At 36.2% G+C, this 18,376-nt stretch overlaps 2 protein-coding genes across 3 annotated transcripts; one reads left to right on the top strand and one right to left on the bottom strand.

Moving 5' to 3' along the window:
- Positions 1-960: 960 nt before the first annotated feature.
- Positions 961-5,374, bottom strand: LOC116108270 (DEAD-box ATP-dependent RNA helicase 24). Of its 2 annotated transcripts, XM_031394523.1 has the most exons (5): positions 4,504-5,367; positions 2,683-3,911; positions 2,121-2,160; positions 1,462-1,858; positions 961-1,355 (listed from the first exon to the last, which is right to left on the bottom strand). In XM_031394523.1, exons 1-5 carry the CDS (start codon positions 5,096-5,098, stop codon positions 1,304-1,306), a joined length of 2,313 nt encoding a protein of 770 aa, XP_031250383.1. In that variant the 5' UTR covers positions 5,099-5,367; the 3' UTR covers positions 961-1,303. The 2 variants fall into 2 exon arrangements, with proteins under 2 accessions (XP_031250383.1, XP_031250385.1); XM_031394525.1 differs by lacking the exons at positions 961-1,355; positions 2,121-2,160 and having other exon boundaries at positions 1,636-1,858; positions 4,504-5,374.
- Positions 5,375-12,361: 6,987 nt separating this feature from the next.
- Positions 12,362-17,999, top strand: LOC116108273 (proline-rich receptor-like protein kinase PERK15). Its single transcript, XM_031394528.1, has 8 exons — positions 12,362-12,767; positions 13,674-14,114; positions 14,366-14,737; positions 15,511-15,723; positions 16,134-16,505; positions 16,658-16,901; positions 16,985-17,132; positions 17,312-17,999. Exons 1-8 carry the CDS (start codon positions 12,737-12,739, stop codon positions 17,687-17,689), a joined length of 2,199 nt encoding a protein of 732 aa, XP_031250388.1. The 5' UTR covers positions 12,362-12,736; the 3' UTR covers positions 17,690-17,999.
- Positions 18,000-18,376: the final 377 nt, after the last annotated feature.

The following is an 18,376-nucleotide window of genomic DNA, read 5'->3' as shown; positions in this document are numbered from 1 at the left end:
TCAAAGAACTCTTATGTTTATATCACACCGTGATCTGCGTCGATTTGGTTTGTTTATATGAATGTTAACAGAGGCTGATCAGATGAAAATGAGATTATAAGATTTAAAAATACAAAAAAAAACCCTTGAAATGAAAATAAAAATCAGCCAGATTCTACAGCATGAAACAAATGATACATCATGGCCACGAAGAAAAACCGGGATGTTTTCTAGTCTCGGTTCCGTGAACAGAAAATGAACTTTGAATTATCTTCCAATGAATAAACCCCCGTAGGAAATCATCTAAAAAGTAAAAAAGAGAAAAGAAGACTCTTTTCCCATCCATCCACCCAGATTTAAAGCAGGATGGGCCCCAAAAAAACCCACATGCCATGCCCTAAATTGATAGTCAGATTTTCCACTAAATATTCGATCCCAATGCGATGGAAGGCAATTCCAGACTGCTCTTTGGAGCACCCAGAAAATCCACATATTAACCAGCCAGAGACAAGGATAATTGAAAGATTGCAGCCGGAAATTCTTGTTCTAACCAAATTCACTGCAGCATTTCCGCGAGGAGACTAAGACAATGATGTCTAGCGTTGTATATCAGCAGAACAACATTAAATATAAAAGGCCTAAGTACCCCGTTGATGAAAGGAAAACAACAAAACAGGAGAAGACATGATAAGGAGTGCAAAAGACCTATTTGCCAACATCTATGATCAAAAGATTGAACAAAGTATTGTCATATCCAGCAGTATCACATGGAATGATGGAATCCTGTGAGGGTCAAATGTTTCACTCTTCAAGGGCCATGCAGTCAAATAAAACAAGGGAAACAAGTACCCTGCTCTTTATGAGATTGATTCATTCAACAAAGAATGAAATCATGTCAAAGGCTTTTATTGAAAAATGCACCTGTCTTATGCAATATAATCCAGTAAAATTGAAATCAAAGATTAATAACAACAGTGTATCTATTCATCAAAGTGGCAGCCAGAAAGAGCTTACCCTACTTAATAGTTATAAAATTTCTTTCCCACATGCTATCTATACAGTTATTCATCTCCGGAATCATTCTACAGATCCAATCATCCTGGAACCAAACATGGACAAAATAGCAATTGAAAAGAAAAGGACATCATACTGTGTGCAACAACAGTAACTTCTACGAACTAAATTGAGAAACATTAAAATTAACCAAAAAGCAGAAGACAAACTTACAGAGCATGAAAAATTATACAGACAAGATCATTTCAAGATTTGACCAAAAAGATATTAGTTCTTATCCATGTAACACTGTTTGTAGTTGCAGTATACATTAACGGTCCCAACCGGAGGGTCTCCGCCTTTCTCTAGGTCTATCTCTGGAACTACAAAAACAGATCAACAAGTTAGCCTAATTAGCAACAAAAAGCTAATTTTAGCACAAAGTAGGCGCCTCATACTCAATACCAAAAGGTCAGACAGAAAGATAACCTCTCTGAATTTTGATTGCCATTTTCTCTAGAATTCTGACCAGAGGTATTTACTCCTGACACAAGAGCAGGACTAAATGAGCTGGTCATCTGAGCTCTATTAGTATCCCCACCAATTGAACCACCAGACACGAATCCAGGTAGTGCTGGTCTTTTGTTGGTATAAGCACTAGAACTGTTATTCACACCCTGACTTTGTGGGTTTGATGAAGCAGCAACAAAGCTACTCTTGAATTGTGCCATCACTCCGGTCCTCAGAGAATTAACAGCAGCAGATCGACTTGGAACATTCTGAGCTGGAGTATTAGTGGATTCAGGATTATATCCTATACCCAGACCAAAATCAACTCCACGCACACCTCGACCTGCACCACCCTTCCCTTTGCCCTTTTTCCCACCTGCATAAGACATTACTCATCATGCAAATAATTCAAAACACCTTTTCTCCTCTAGCCAAAAGACTTAAGGCATTGAAAATTTGACTGATATAATTTATCATACGCTTTACATTTTTATCATGACAAGAGATTGAAGGAATATTTTGGTGTTTAAATTTTTGGTATATAGCTCCCTCAGTAAGAATTTTGAGCATAGAATTGAAAGTGTTGCCAATTCTCAAGCACATAAAGAGCCCAACTGAATAATCATTTTTAACCATACCTCCTTTTCGTGCATCGCGCTTGGACCTGAACCTCCCATCCTAACGATTTTAAGAGCAAAATGTCAAAAAGAAAGGCAATGCAAGAAAGAGTTAATGCTTCAAGCATCACACGGTGCTACCAAAATCATTATTGTTGATTATAACTATATATCAAAGAACACGGAAACCACATCAAGAAACAACAATTCGGACAGCTGCATAAGAGTGCACAAAACTTTTAGAAATGTGCCTTTCATATTTACCCCTGCACAAAAGGGCCATTAGAAAGTACAATTTTGGTCTCCTCTCATTTCCAAGAGATGTGAAGAGATAAAAAATTAATAACGCAGATATATAATTTATATGTATTCTTTCCCACCATCTCTTTGTAACAAAGGTCATCACAGCTTTATTAAACCTAATGTGCACTCAATTTGAAACTTAATTCATCAAAGTAACTTTAAAATCATCCTGTTACCACAGAGGATTGGATAGGAATAAAATTAAAACAGAACAGTCACATGTATTAATGTCAATAAAAAGAGTTGCATACACAAAAAAGCTTCTATCAAGCAAAGTTACCTTCATAGCAAGATCCATCAGTTCCACTGACACATTCTGTCCAGCAGCAATTAAGCTATTAACCAATTCACCAGCAAAACGTGCCTCTTTCTGAGTTATAAGGGTGTAAGCAGTCCCATCTTTGTCACCAGCACGGCCTGTTCTACCAATACGATGAACATGCATGTCCATGTCCCTTGCAATATCAAAGTTTACCACTGACTTAATTGACTTAATATCAAGACCACGAGCAGCAACATCAGTAGCAATAAGAACATGGTAGATCCCAGATTTGAATTTTTGCAAGATTTCCATCCTGGATGCCTGGTCTTTATCACCATGAAGAGCTGCAACTTTAAATCTTGTTTGAACCAACTGAGTTTCAATCTCATCCACAGAGGCCTTTTTAGAAGCAAAAACTAAAACATCACCATTATCAATCATTCCAGGTAGCTTCTCAAGAAGCCAAGGCAACTTCTCAGCATCAGAAGGAATTACATGAACTACCTGAGTGATATCCTCATTTGCCATTCCTACCTCCCCAACAGTAACTCTTACAGGATCCGTGAGAATTTCGCGAGCTAACTTTTCAACTTTACGAGGCATTGTAGCTGAGAAAAGTAGTGTCTGGCGGTCTGGCCTGATCTGACCAACTATGGACCTTATTTGTGGCTCAAATCCAAGGTCAAACATCCGATCAGCCTCATCAAGCACAAGGTAAGTTGCTCTCAACATTGTAAGTGCCTTCATCTTTAGCATATCTATCAGTCTCCCAGGAGTGGCAATGACTATCTCACATCCTGCCTTCAGTTCTTTGAACTGATCAAGTTTGGACATTCCACCATAGACTGCAGAGACACGAATCCCATGTGATTTTGCAAATTTCTTAGTTTCCAAGTAAATTTGGTGCGCTAATTCCCTAGTAGGAGCACATATCACTCCAATCGGACCCTCCTCCTTCTGAAGTTCAGGTTGATCCATAATATGGACAACCATGGGAAGCACAAACGAAGCAGTTTTACCAGAACCAGTTTTTGCTATGCCAATGATATCTCTTCCAGAAAGTACGATTGGTAAAGCTTGGCACTGTATTGATGTGGGCTTCTCATACCCTTGCTTCGATATAGCATGCATTAGTTGTGTTGAAAAACCACAGTCATTAAATGTCTTAATAGGCCTGGGAACATCAAAACCAGAAACACGAATAGCCAGACTCTTTTTGTACTCTGCAACATCCTGCTCAGTCATCCCTAGAGAGAAATATAATGAAAATTAGATGCAGAATGAACTCCTAAAAGATTTAAAAAAAAAAAAATATGACCATGAGAAATGCTAAAACTGCAAAATGGCTGCAGAAGACAAACGTCCAAGTATTACATTAAAAATTCTATAATTAGAGAGGGGATCACTTTAATAAGCGTACAATTTTATTCTATAACATTATAAAGATTCACATCTGTGATAAGTGTTATGTAACAAGCTTTCCAACTAACGAATTCAGAAAACATATATGTAAAAAATATCTGTGCTCTAAATTTTATATATATCAAAAATATTTGTGCCCTAAGTTTGGTTATGTTTGAGTACATGGAATTTAGATGTGTTTTTCAGGGGAAAAAGAAAAATTGATGCTACCATTTTCAACTACACTTAGTTCTTAATCTAAAACTCAGGGCCGAAAACAGAGTCACAGCCATTCAGCCTCAAATAAACACACACGAAAAAATGTAAATCACCAACGTAAATGAAGATAAGCACTGCAGCATGATGTGAAATATAACCCAGGCTTATACAGTAGCAGAGAAATGAAACCCAAGTGCTGACGTTTAATTAAAAAATTACCTGAAATAGATGCACTTTCCTCATAAAAATCCTTACTAAACGGCTCATAATCAATGGAACTATGGTCCAGAGGTGGAATCGGCTCGATTCTCTTCTTCTCAACCACTATCGGGTTATCATCTGAATCGTAGTCCAACATCCCAGCATCCACAGCTTTGGCTGCCGCGTAAACCTCCTCATCTGAATCGTACCCCGCACGCAACGCATCGGCAGCTAATGTGAGCCCCACGTCCTTCTTCGCCCTCAAAAAACTCTCCATCGGATCATCCTCATCCTCATCATCTTTGTATCTCTCTAATTTCTCCTTCGGCTTCGGCGGTGGCGCTGCTTTCATCTCCTCGTGTATACCCTCCATGAAGGCATCCAGAGGGTCAATTTCGTCGTTTCCAGCACCGTTACCGTTATCGTCGGTGTCCTTGGCAGCATCATTATCGTCGTAATCGATATTGTCAAGGTCATTGTCTTCATAATTGTCGTGGCTGTGGCGAGATGAAGGCGGGACGTAGAGACGTTGCGGAGTTTGAGACTGCTCGAAGCTATATGTTGTTTGGCGGTTAATGTTAAATCCTTCGAATCCGAACTTTCTCTTCGACATGTTCAGTATTTTGGAAAAAAAAGTAATAATAAAAAAAAAAAAAAAAAAAAAAACCTAAATTAATTGCTGTAAACCCTAGTTCCGCCTTCAGAAAGTGGTTTTGGAACTTGAAGGGTTTATATTAATCGAAATATTAGTCTCTTCTCTCTTGCCATGCGGTTCAAATATCAGGGTATCTTTTTTTTTCTTTTCTGGGGTTTGATGAGAGGGCAAAAACAAGAAAGTGTTGCGCGCTGAATATTAGTTGAGCTGCAGCTTGCAAGAGATGAGTTCACTAACTATTTTGTTCGCCGACCAACTAGAACGGGCATTGGGCGGGTTGGTTCATATTTTACCCGCAAAGCCCAATATTGTAAAATTCATCTTTAAGTCCAAATCAAAACATGAGGCTGAACCAACATAGATCCGAAGATCATTTTTGGGCTGGGCTCCTTCAGAAATTAATTTTGTTGTGTCACCACTCACCAGACGTATCCGACCGTTTTTTCTCAACGGAGCCACTTTCTATAATATTTAGAGCGCATAATATAATATGAAAAACAATTCTTTTTTTTTTTTTTTTATTTAAAAACTACTTCCGTTTAAAAATATAAGATTTAAAATATCTTTTAAAAACGTTTTTGCGTTGTTTAATATCGTTTATAATAACAAAAACACTTTGAATTCCATCCTATATCTTTTCTGTGCGTGAAATTGGTAAGTGGTTAGGTTTTAAAACTGAAGCCTACATCTCTAGCAGCACTGCTTGTCTACTCCTCTTGTCTCGACCTTTATTTTTGCTGTTTTATTATGTTCACAATCTACGGTTATGATATGATGTAATCATAAAAAAAAAAAATCAAACATTTAAAGAGGACAATAATTTATTGAAGTTCCTTCAAAATTGGACGATTCCAATAAAGATTAGAATGACAGCCTGGTAACAGTACTAAAATAAAATTGAAAATGTGCCGCCTTGCCCTTGTTGATTAATTGAATGTTTAATGACAACTTTCCGTTGCCAACACGTCAAATACAGGGTTAAAATAGTTTTTCTCTGTTGTGGTGATTTCAACTTTTACTCGATTACAAATGTTGAATTAATGTTATATGTGAAAGTGAGTGAAGGAGGTGGAGTTAGGTAGCTATACAGAAGAGTGAGGGTGCTGTTAGGTAATAAGCCTGACAGACAAAATCATATAAGCACGTGTGACGGTGCGAGAGCCACAAGGTAAGTAAGCAGACCACCAAAATCATGACATTTGCAAGTTGCAAGCAATAAGTAACAAAAAATAATAATAATAATTTAATAATTACTTTCTTGTACAATTTAGTTTTGCTGTCGATTGATGATCGTAATTATGGTAATTATCACGTTAACGTTGACAAGGATCTTTTGCCAAGCACCTTTTGATACATGCTCACTCCGGGTTGTTGATGGATTTACAAATTAAATAAACTACGACAGTATTTTATAATGTATTACTTACATATTTTATACATTAATTTTAACAATTAAAGAAACAAGTGAGATTTAAAATGTAAGCGGGTGATAGTTGTTCAGTGGACAATAACAAACATGTCTCAAGCACATACGAGAGTTGGCACAAATATTGGACTGCATAATATTTAAATCATATAAATATTAGATTCGTTATTAAATTATAATATTTGGTATATAGATTTTTTGTTTTGTTTTGTTTCTTTTGATTTAATTAATCAAATTGATTGATTACGTGAGAATGAGATTGCCTTTATTACCAAAATTTGGACGATATAGGGGAAGCGCAAAACAGATGATAATATGAGTTCAATTATTTTAAATCTCTATAAGTTTGTTAATTTAACTAAACACCCATAACAAATTTTTTTTATAAATTGACAAAAACACTCCCACTCACCCACATTTATCAAATTTCGACAACCACCATCGAAAGGTAGCAAGAATCTGGCGCAGTGGCACACTACCGACTGGATCTGATCGGTAGTGCATCGATTTGGCTTTTTTTGGCCAGATCCACTATGGATCTGGTCAGAAAAGGCCAAACACATGATCAAAGATCTAGTCGTCAAAATTTGACCGTCAACGACCAAATCTGACCATAGTCTGGCCGAAAAAGGCTATAGCGGCGCACGACCGGCCAGATCTGGCCGGTCATGTCCAATGACACCAGATTCCAGCCAGATTTGGCCATGGTGGCCAAAATCTAGCAATTGTTGGTGGATGGGGGTGTTTTTGTTAATTTATAAACTTTTTAATTATTTGGGGTGTTTAGCTAAATTAACAAACCTACGGGTTTTTTTTTGTTAATTTTTAAGTCATAGCTCGTAATAATAACCCAAATCAACTTAACAATAATATTTAAAAACTACTACTAAAAATAATAAAACAAACACACCTTCGTCTTTTACCACTCTTCGTTGACATAGCAGATATCCAATTTCACTCGTCTTTTACCACTCTTCGTTGACATAGCAGATATCCAATTTCACGAAGTTAGCCTTCACCTTCAAAGATTACACTAAAAGTTAGTTCATAAAGATTATAATAATCTCTCCCCTTGTGGTCAGATGGCAAGTTATTTAGTCACTGGATTAGTCAAAGTGTCTTGTTTTCGAGTTCCAGAAAAGGCAATTATCGAGTTTATCCAAAGAAAAAAAGAAAAGAAAAAAGATTATAATAATTATTGTGTGTGATTTTTCTAGCAAGCTCAGAGAAGTTAGAGTTCTGCGAGGTTATAGTTCGACACAGAATCAATTGACTCAAACGATTGTCCGACCCAACATAAGCTCATCGATCGAGATATAGCTCGACCTAGTATAAGTTAGTATCGACCAATCTCGACAGTTGTTCAAACGGATCACAGATAAACTTAGATCCCGAGTATTTCGGAAGGGATCAGATCGACAGCAATAATGACTCAATCTCAACGCTCAATTGCGAGAATATCGGAGTTGCATTTCAATATTGATTGTAATTCATTTAATTTCGCTATTTCCTTTATACAAAACTTATATATAAACCCCTTCTAACAAAGGAAAGGGGGTTAATAATTTGTTCTAGAAATTATACTACATTCTTGTAAGCTCTCAAAGTAAATAAGAAAAAACAGTAAACAAAGGCTCAAGATCATAATTTGCCGAACCATTTTAAAAAGTCTTTTGTGTCATTCACATTACTACATTTACTCTCATACTTTATTGGTTATCTTTAATCATACACACACCCATTCTGATTCCTCCAAAGTCAATCAGATCGTTTTAATTGGTGCAGTTTTTGTATCAACAAACTAAGGTTAATCAGATCACTCTAGTTAATGCGGTTTTCGTGTCAACAATAATATTGTGGGAGAGACAACAGAGAGGAGAGACACTTTAAAACCTTTATTTAAAGAATTCAATTGATTAACGAAAATCCCCTCACCTCTGTTGAATTTAACTGTTAAACAAGTGAAGGAGGTGGAGTTAGGTAGCTATACAGAAGAGTGAGGGTGCTGTTAGGTAATAAGCCTGACAGACAAAATCATATAAGCACGTGTGACGGTGTGAGAGCCACAAGGTAAGTAAGTAGACCACCAAAATCATGACGTTTGCAAGTTGCAAGCAATAAGTAACAAAAAATAATAATAATAATTTGATAATTACTTTCTTGTACAATTTAGTTTTGCTGTCAATTGATGATCGTAATTATGATAATTATCACGTTAACGTTGACAAGGATCTTTTGCCAAGCACCTTTTGATACATGCTCACTCCGGGTTGTTGATGGATTTACAAATTAAATAAACTACGACAGTATTTTATAATGTATTACTTACATATTTTATACATTAATTTTAACAATTAAAGAAACAAGTGAGATTTAAAATGTAAGTGGGTGATAGTTGTTCAGTGGACAATAACAAACATGTCTCAAGCACATACGAGAGTTGGCACAAATATTGGACTGCATAATATTTAAATCATATAAATATTAGATTCGTTATTAAATTATAATATTTGGTACATAGATCTTTTGTTTTGTTTCGTTTGATTTAATTAATCATATTGATTGATTACGTGAGATTGCCTTTATTACCAAAATTTGGACGATATAGGGGAAGCGTAAAACAGATGATAATATGAGTTAAAGACATTTTGCCCCCTTGAGGTTCAGGGAAGCTTATGATAACTCAGTAACATTTTTTACAAACAGAGTCATCCCTAGATTTAAAGGCTGTTTCTTCTAACAACTCATTTTTAATTAGAAAGCCTGTATCACCCTTTTTGTCTTATTCAATTGTAGTAAAATAAAAAGTTATATGTTTTCAATTCTCCTCTTCTCAATCATCCCCATGTTCGGCTGTGCTTGTTTCCTGTTTTCAAAATATCTATTCCTATTCTTAAAAGGATGCACGTTTATTTCAATATTCTCCTATAATATTCAACCTTTTAAACCCCCATAAGTTTGTTAATTTAACTAAACACCTCCAACAAAAAAGTTTTATAAATTGACAAAAACACCCTCACTCACATTTGTCAGATTCTGGCAACCACCATCGAAAGGTGGCCAGAATTTGGCGTAGTAGCGCACTACAGGCTAGATCTAACTGGTAGTGCTTCGATCTGGCCTTTTTTTGCCAGATCCATCGTAGATCTGGTCAGAAAATGTCAAACCCACGGCCAAAGATATGGTCGTCAATGACGGCTAATATATGGTCGTCGTTAACGACCAAATGTGGCCAAATTTGGCCGTCAACGACCAGATCTGACCGAAAAAGGCTATAGCGGCGCACGATCGGCCAGATCTGGCCAGTCGTGTCCAATGACACCGGATTCCAGCCAGATTTGGCCATGGTAGCCTAAATCTAACAACTGTTGGTGGGTGGGGATGCTTTTGTCAATTTATAAACTTTTTAATTATTAGGGGTGTTTAGCTAAATTAACAAACCTACGGGTTTTTTTGTTAATTTTTAAATCATATCTCGTAATAATAACTCAAATCAACTTAATAATAATATTTAAAAAATACTACTAAAAATAATAAAACAAACACACCTTCGTCTTTTACCACTCTTCGTTAACATAGCATATATCCAATTTCACGAAGTTAGCTTTCACCTTCAAAGATTACATTAAAAGTTAGTTCATAAATATTATAATAATCTCTCCCCTTGTGGTTGGATGACAAGTTATTTAGTCACTGGATTAGTCAAAGTGTCTTGTTTTCGAGTTCCAGAAAAGGTAATTATCGAGTTTATCCAAAAAAAAAAAAAAGAGAAAAGATTATAATAATTATTGTGTGTGATTTTTCTAGCAAGATCGGAGAAGTCAGAGTTATGCGAGGTTATAGTTTGACCCAGAATCGGTTTGGTTCAAACGATTGTCTGACCCAACATAAACTCGTCGAGATATAGGTCGACCCAGCATAAGTTAGTCGTGACCAATCTTGACAGTTGTTCAAGCAGATCACAAATAAACTTAGATCCCGGGTATTTCGGAAGGGATCAAATCGACAATGATAATGACACAATCTCAGCGTTCAATTGCGAGAATATCGGAGTTGCATTTCAATATTGATTGTAGTTCGTTTAATTTCACTATTTCCTTTATACAAAACTTGTATATAAACCCCTTCTAACGAGGGAAAGGGGGTTAACAATTTGTTCTAGAAATTATACTACATTCTTGTAAGCTCTTAAAGTAAATAAGAAAAACCAGTAGACGTGGGCTCAAGATCATAACTTGCCGAACCATGTTAAAAAGTCTTTTGTGTCATTCAAATTACTGCATTTACTCTCATACTTTGCTGGTTATCCTTAATCATACACACACCCGTTTTGATTCTACCAAGGTCAATCATATCGCTTTGATTGTTGTGGTTTTTGTATCAACAAACCAAGATTAATCGGAGCGCTCTAGCTAATGCGGTTTTCGTGTCAACCATAATATTGTGGGAGAGACATTTTAAACCTTTATTTAAAGAATTCAATTGATTAACGAAAATCCCCTCACCTCTGTTGAATTTAACTAACATCGGTTGCATGATTGGGGGAATAAGTTTGTAGAAAATTCGATTGGGTTATCATTTTACTTACACAGTTACACTAAACCTCCGGGTAAAAATGTCCTTAAATCATGATAAATATAAATAAATAAAATTAAACAATGGATAGTAGAAAAAAGACAAGAGGGTGGGGACCTAACAGATACTATATTAGCAGTATCCAATCCAAGTCAGGTAGTTGGCATTGTCACCCTAACTAATGTTTTAGTACTCGTGCATGCCATTGCCTTGTATACAAATACAAATTACGTGGAGATTTTTTTCCCATATTTTGCCAATATCCTGTTTCTAATTCCCAAGCTTTTTAATTTCGATACTTCGCTTTCAATGGATTAAAAGTCTTGCTTCGTGGCAATTTGGTTTTACCTCTCTCAAGATTCATGGCTGTGCCTTATGCCACGTGAATTTCATGCAGAATTTTGTATTGGCAAACTTTCTTTGTATTTTCCGTAAGAATAATACTACACTTACAAAGTCCTCACACAAAGATGTGTGTACAAAGTGAGGTGTCATACTATGATTGGGAGAGTGAATTTGTAAAGTCAACTTTTTAACTAAAGTCAAATTCATTGTCCAATCATGGTATGACACATCACTTTATACATATATCTTTGTATGGGGACTTTGTAAATGTAGTATTACTCTTTCCGTAAACAATAGTATTTTTGTGATCTATCATTTAAGCAACAATTAATAAAGCCTATCCGATTCAACAATAAATCAATAATTACACGAAAATGACTATGGCCATATATTTATGATTGGCCGGGAATAGTGGAATATCCCCCTGATGGCTCTATTGTTTTTTTAACCGATATATTTTTTTAACTTTATCCCACCAATTTCAACGCGCCACAAATTTATGTGGGTGATGACGTGATTAAAGTCTTCTTACAATTATCTGATTCATTTATTTTTTTTCTGACAATGTTTAACTGCGGATAGCAATCAGCCAATCACACGGTCAGCACATCGACTGTCAGTGAGAAAAACACGTATTGTCAGTGTAGCGTATATACTCTCTAACTGCAGGGAGCAGACACCTGAGCTTCTGAAACAGTGGTGACTTTTTTTTACCGTTAATTTGTTCTTTTCCGTTAACAGCGCAATTCGGCCATAATTAAAGGACTGTGCGCTACTTATTATTTTTTTTTGTTTTTTCTTACACATGGAAGAAAAGCAAAACTTAATAAATTAAATAGTATAAATTTATAAAATAAACTCAAAGACTAGTAGTACTAAACCAAAAGCTTCTCTAGCACTGATAACAGAGTAAAACCAACGATATCTCAACCAAATCAGCAACAGTTCAGAGTCTGTACTCTTATTTATTTCTCTCTCTCCAAGTTCGACTTCTACAAAGTTCAACCTCTCGGACTCGACGACACAGTAATGGCAGTTTTGACTCCGAGTTGTTTTTTCAGAGTTTTGAATTTAGTGACGCTATCTCCACCGTTGGATCCTCCTTCAGTGGCTATTACAAATGTGTTGTTCTTATAGTGTTCCTTTCGTGTTCGGGTCTTATGTACATTTATAGCGTGATCTGATCTCGCCGTTGATTTATTTAAAATCTCGCAGATCTGAATCGTTTGTGTTAGTTAACGGCGTCGGTGATGTCGGTGCTCGCAGTTTTTAATAACGCCGGTAATTTTAAATTTTCATTTGTTTTGTCATTTCAATTTCGCTCTTAATCTGAGATACTTGAGTCGTTTTAAATGCAGGTTTTGTAGCTGATAAAATGTGTGAAAAGAAACAAATTAGATTGTCGTTTACACAATAGATTCTGTGAAAAGTGGAAAGTTAATTAGTTATTCTAAATAATTATGTTAGGCTATATTGGAGAATAAAGTTTCGAGTTTTAATCTGCGAGACTTAGGAATCTAATTTATATAATTTTTACTGTGGTCATTTAATCGCTAATAGGGTTCTGTCGGTATCGTGCTTGATATATTGAAGTGACTTATCTGCAGAAATTTGAGTTGCATGAGCTCGGTTTTTATTTTATTTTTAATTTTTGACCAGGCGCTTTGGTTATTGATTTATTTTGTTTTGATAATAATTCAATAACATGACGAGAAGAAAAAGAAACGAAATTTGGATATCATGTTTCTATCTTGTTATCCTCTTAGAAGGCAAAAAGTTTAATCTCAATGAGTTTAAAGAGCTCATTTTACTGGTGGTGTGTATTTAATTGAAAGATTGGATCTCTTCTTTTCATTTCTTTTATCATATATAGTAGCCAAACATGGATATTATGGTTATATGTTTATATTTGTTTGGTTGAAATTGGCCGTAGATGATAGTTGTTTGTTGTGGAAAGAATGGTGCTAAGACGCTTGCTGAATTACACACTCATACATGGACTTGAATTTATGGACATAGGATGCTTATATGTATTTTTGCTCGTGGGGGGCAATTGAATTAGAAGCCATTCTGCAACTCAATTACATTGCTTCTGATTTCTTTTTAATGTAAATCAGATTTTTGTTGCATAATTGCTGCTATATTTTCTTTGTCTTGGTGGAATGAATTTTTTTCTACATTTTGCAGGAGTACTAAAAGAGGTTCAACATTTCTTGGCAAAACTTTTGGTTATTTTATATAGCGTGATTTTCATCACCAATGCCAATTCAGCTAACAATCTACTCGAAGTACCACCAGTATCTCCAACTCGAGCACCTTTGCCTGCACCAGCGATTCCTGATCTGCCCCTGCCAGCCAATGTGCCACAGTTTCATAGACCACGTCATAAACATTTCTCACTACATGGTGCACCAACTGTTGCTGTTGCACCAGCCCATTCTCCTTTCCATGGTCCCTTAGTTACATCTGGCCATCCCCCTACAAGCTCAAGTGTGTCTAAACCATCAATGAAGAGGAGCACATTAGTGCCACCCAGTGCTGGCTTGGCAAATATTGCCCCTGCACAGTTCAGTAATGGTGCACTTCCTGCTGGTTTAGCTCAGCCACCTCTGTCTCCTGATTCCTCTGGTAAGATGTGTTCCAAAAAATTTGTTTATTTCCTCTTTTTTTATGCATTTTTATCGATTATGTTGCAACTCGTCCATCAAAGTAGAATTCGAATTAGAGTTTGATATATTATCTTTCTGTCTAAACTATTAATCAAGCACACGTAACCCACTGAATCTCCCAGTGATAATAAAATCATATCTGCCAACAAAATCTGTATTTGTGCTGGGACCTTAGTTGTTCACATTGGTTTTTATTTCTTATTCCGCCAGGTTGTTGCAAACCTGACACAGTGTTGAAACGAGGAAGTCATGGTTGCCACTGTGTGTATCCTATAAAGCTTGACCTTCTCCTCTTAAATGTGTCACAAAACCCTAATTGGAATCTATTTCTTGAAGAATTAGCATCCCAGCTTGGTTTGCGAGTTTCTCAAATTGAGCTGATCAACTTTTATGTTGTCAGCTTATCACAATTAAACATCTCAATGGATATTACTCCACATACAGGGATCAGTTTTTCTACTTGGGACGCAGCTGCAATAAATTCTTCACTTTCCACACATAAGGTTCATTTTGACTCTGCATTGGTGGGTGATTACAAACTCCTTAATCTTACCTGGTACGAGCCTCCAGCACCTTCTGAAGGTAAGATTTTGCTGTGGTCATTTATGTTTTCTATGCTATACTTTTCTCAGTTACATTTTGCTTTTGCTTTATGGTTTATATATATGTATAGCTTTTGTTTAATTGTACCTCATATAAGTTATATATCACTTTTGCAATGTTAAAATTCTGAGTATAATGCAATGTTCGTCTAAGTGTACATACCATGTGCACAGGTGGGTTTTCAGAATCAGTTGTTCTATATGGCCATTAAGTATACTGCTACGTCTGCCTCTCTAAGGAACTTCACTTATTGAAGAAGTCAAATTATGACTCTGCACGTAAATGAATGAATTTTTTAATAAAAAACATACATAAGAAAAGAGATCAATTTTGAGTTTCCTTGAAAGGTCAATGCTAGCCTGTAAATCTTGGATCCAACAATGTAACTAAATAAGCTTATGTCACATGCGGATTTAACCCAACAAAAGGTGGCAGTTCAGTTTATGAACTTAAAATTTTGAGTTGGAATTCAGTTGTACCTTTATGAAAAGAATAAATAAAAGAAAAGGATGAGTTGAAAGCTAGCCTTGATTCAGATAGTTTGAGACTTGTGTGTATGTGTGTCCATGCATTTTTGGATGAGTGTGTTTGTAAGAGTAAGACCTTCCTAATATGCACAGTTGCTTCTAATGAAACTTGTTTTGGCATCATTCCTTTTTATTGGATATACTCTTCAATTTCCAATAAGCATTTAAATTTATTGATGTTAATCTTGTTGTATATATTGATGAAACCTTACATCTGGTATACAGCTCCTATTATTGGTTCGTCACCTTTGAAAGCACCAGCGTATCAAACATCGACTTCTTCATCATTTGGTGCCTCAAATAAAGGGAAACACTCAAAGTTGATTCTTATATTTGGTATTGGTGCTGGCCTACTGGTCATTGCTGTTATATCTGTGCTTATTATTTGTTCGTGTGCATTGTGTGAAGGAAAGAACAAAGCCTCTCCTAAAGAAACTGGTATGTTCTTAATTGTAGTTCATTCTTATTTGTGCTTTCTCTCTGGTTTTATTAGTCCCTAGTTTTTTGAAGTATCCATGTAACCAGAGAATTTGTGAATTAAAAAGAGAATTATCCTTGTAATCTCTTTTAAAATTAGTAGCTGAGGCTGGGTGACTTCCGATCAATTGGACAAAACTTCAAATTACCCTTAAACCATCTATTTGGATTATTATATCCTGCTAGTTTTTTTATTGGTAAAGGTTATAGGATCTAACAGGAAACCCTGGTTTTAAACTCGGTGCACATGTAGTTGAACCTAGGAAGGTTAACAACCAGTTCAACTTTTTATACACATGACAAACTTAATGACATAATATACTCTTATTGGATTAAAAATAAGTCATTTTTCATTTCATCCTTTTTTCCAGCAAAGCCAAGGACTGCAGATGCTGTTCCTGCAGCCGGATCTCTTCCTCACCCTACCAGTACACGATTTCTGGCCTATGAAGAGCTTAAAGAAGCAACAAACAACTTCGAACCCGCAAGCGTACTAGGAGAGGGTGGGTTTGGGAGAGTTTTCAAGGGTGTTTTAAGTGATGGTACTGCTGTAGCAATCAAGAGGCTTACCAGTGGAGGGCAACAAGGAGATAAAGAGTTTTTGGTTGAAGTTGAGATGCTTAGCAGGTTGCATCACCGTAATCTAGTGAAACTTGTCGGTTACTATAGCAGTCGCGACTCATCGCAACACCTGCTTTGTTACGAGCTTGTTCCTAATGGAAGCTTAGAGGCTTGGCTCCATGGTAAATAGCTTCTTGCATACTGGCTTAGAGTTTGATGGTATTATTTTGCTTCTGTGAAGATTGAGCATTTGTTAGAGGGCAAGATATTAAGTACTCTTAGGATATCTTTGATGGTAGATACACTATATTACTCTAATCCTGTTTTACCCCAGGTCATTTAGGTGTAAACTGTCCTCTGGATTGGGACACCAGAATGAAGATTGCCCTAGACGCTGCAAGAGGACTTGCATACCTCCATGAAGACTCACAACCTTGTGTTATTCACAGAGATTTCAAGGCATCCAATATATTGCTTGAGAACAACTTCGATGCCAAGGTTGCTGATTTTGGTCTTGCCAAACAGGCACCTGAAGGCAGGACAAATTACCTATCTACTCGTGTGATGGGCACCTTTGGGTTGGTTTCCTTCTATAATCTTCTTGATCTTGTTATTTCTTTACTAATCTGGGCATTAAAGATCTAATGGAATTGCTTGATAGGTATGTTGCCCCCGAGTATGCTATGACTGGACACCTACTGGTAAAAAGTGATGTTTACAGCTATGGGGTTGTCCTCCTTGAATTGCTAACTGGAAGGAAGCCTGTGGAGATGTCACAACCCTCTGGACAAGAGAACTTAGTCACTTGGGTTAGTAGAACCAGATCAATTTTCAGTCTCTCATTTTAATTTATGTAATCATTGTCATTATTTTAGGGTTCACAATTTGGCATTTGTAATCAGAGCCTGATTAAAATCAATTTTATTCGTTTTTATATAAATTAATGGTTCGGAGAAAAGGTAAAAGAAATGTGTCGTATAAATTTCAGGCCAGGCCAATTCTTAGAGACAAGGATCGACTGGAAGAGCTTGCTGATCCAAGGCTTGGAGGAAAGTACCCAAAGGAAGATTTTTTACGGGTTTGCACCATTGCAGCTGCTTGTGTTGCTCCTGAAGCAAGTCAAAGGCCCACAATGGGGGAAGTGGTACAGTCACTAAAAATGGTACAGCGTGTCACTGAATATCAGGATCCAGCATTAACCTCTTCGAATAATCGGGCCAACCTGAGACAGTCATCAACTACTTTCGACTCTGATGGGACATCTTCAATGTTCTCTTCTGGTCCGTACTCTGGTCTAAGTGCATTTGATAATGACAACATCTCCCGGACAGCAGTTTTCTCTGAAGATCTTCATGAAGGACGGTAGACACTTGAAAGTAAGTTAACCAGAAACCTTAAATCTTTTGATGCTCAACACAACATTAAAGAATTTCCCAAGTAGAAACAGTAGGATGTTTTAGAAGTTTCATAGGTTTTGCAATTGTGATGGGTGGCCGGGGCAATGGGTGCTCTTTCGTTTTACTTATTGGAGAAACACTGTTCAGTGTTCAATTTTCCCCTGGACAGCGGTTCTCTACATGGTGGATGGAATCTTGTATATATATCTCCTTGTAGCTTGTTTCATTGGATTGGCTTTCCAAGGTTATAATTAATTTTTTTCTCTTTTGTTTCTTCTAGATAGTTTTTACTTTTTATCTTATTGTTAAAGAACATAAAAAAAAAAAAAGCCAATTTTCTTAACATAATCATAAAAAATTGGAGTCTTTCATTTTTGTCCAAATAAAGTTTTACTGAAGTCATAATTTACATTGGTAACTCGTGGATTTTCTTCTATAAGGATGATTATATATATAATCACGTTATTGTAGCTTCTTTTTTTCAATTGAATCATGGCTACATATTTTTTTTTGGGGGGAAGTATCATGGATTACATATTCATGACTTTATTATAATTCATTGGTTTGAATTTCAATTTAATAAGTTTAAAGTCATTATATTGCTAAGAACATTGAAATTTAGAATTTGGTCCAAGTTAATTTGAAATTCTTCCAAA

Source organism: Pistacia vera, unplaced genomic scaffold (assembly GCF_008641045.1).
Source record: "Pistacia vera cultivar Batoury unplaced genomic scaffold, PisVer_v2 Contig560, whole genome shotgun sequence".
Taxonomy (NCBI): domain Eukaryota; kingdom Viridiplantae; phylum Streptophyta; class Magnoliopsida; order Sapindales; family Anacardiaceae; genus Pistacia; species Pistacia vera.
The sequence above is the reverse complement of the archived record's forward strand: the minus strand, read 5'-3'. Positions and strand labels throughout refer to the sequence as shown.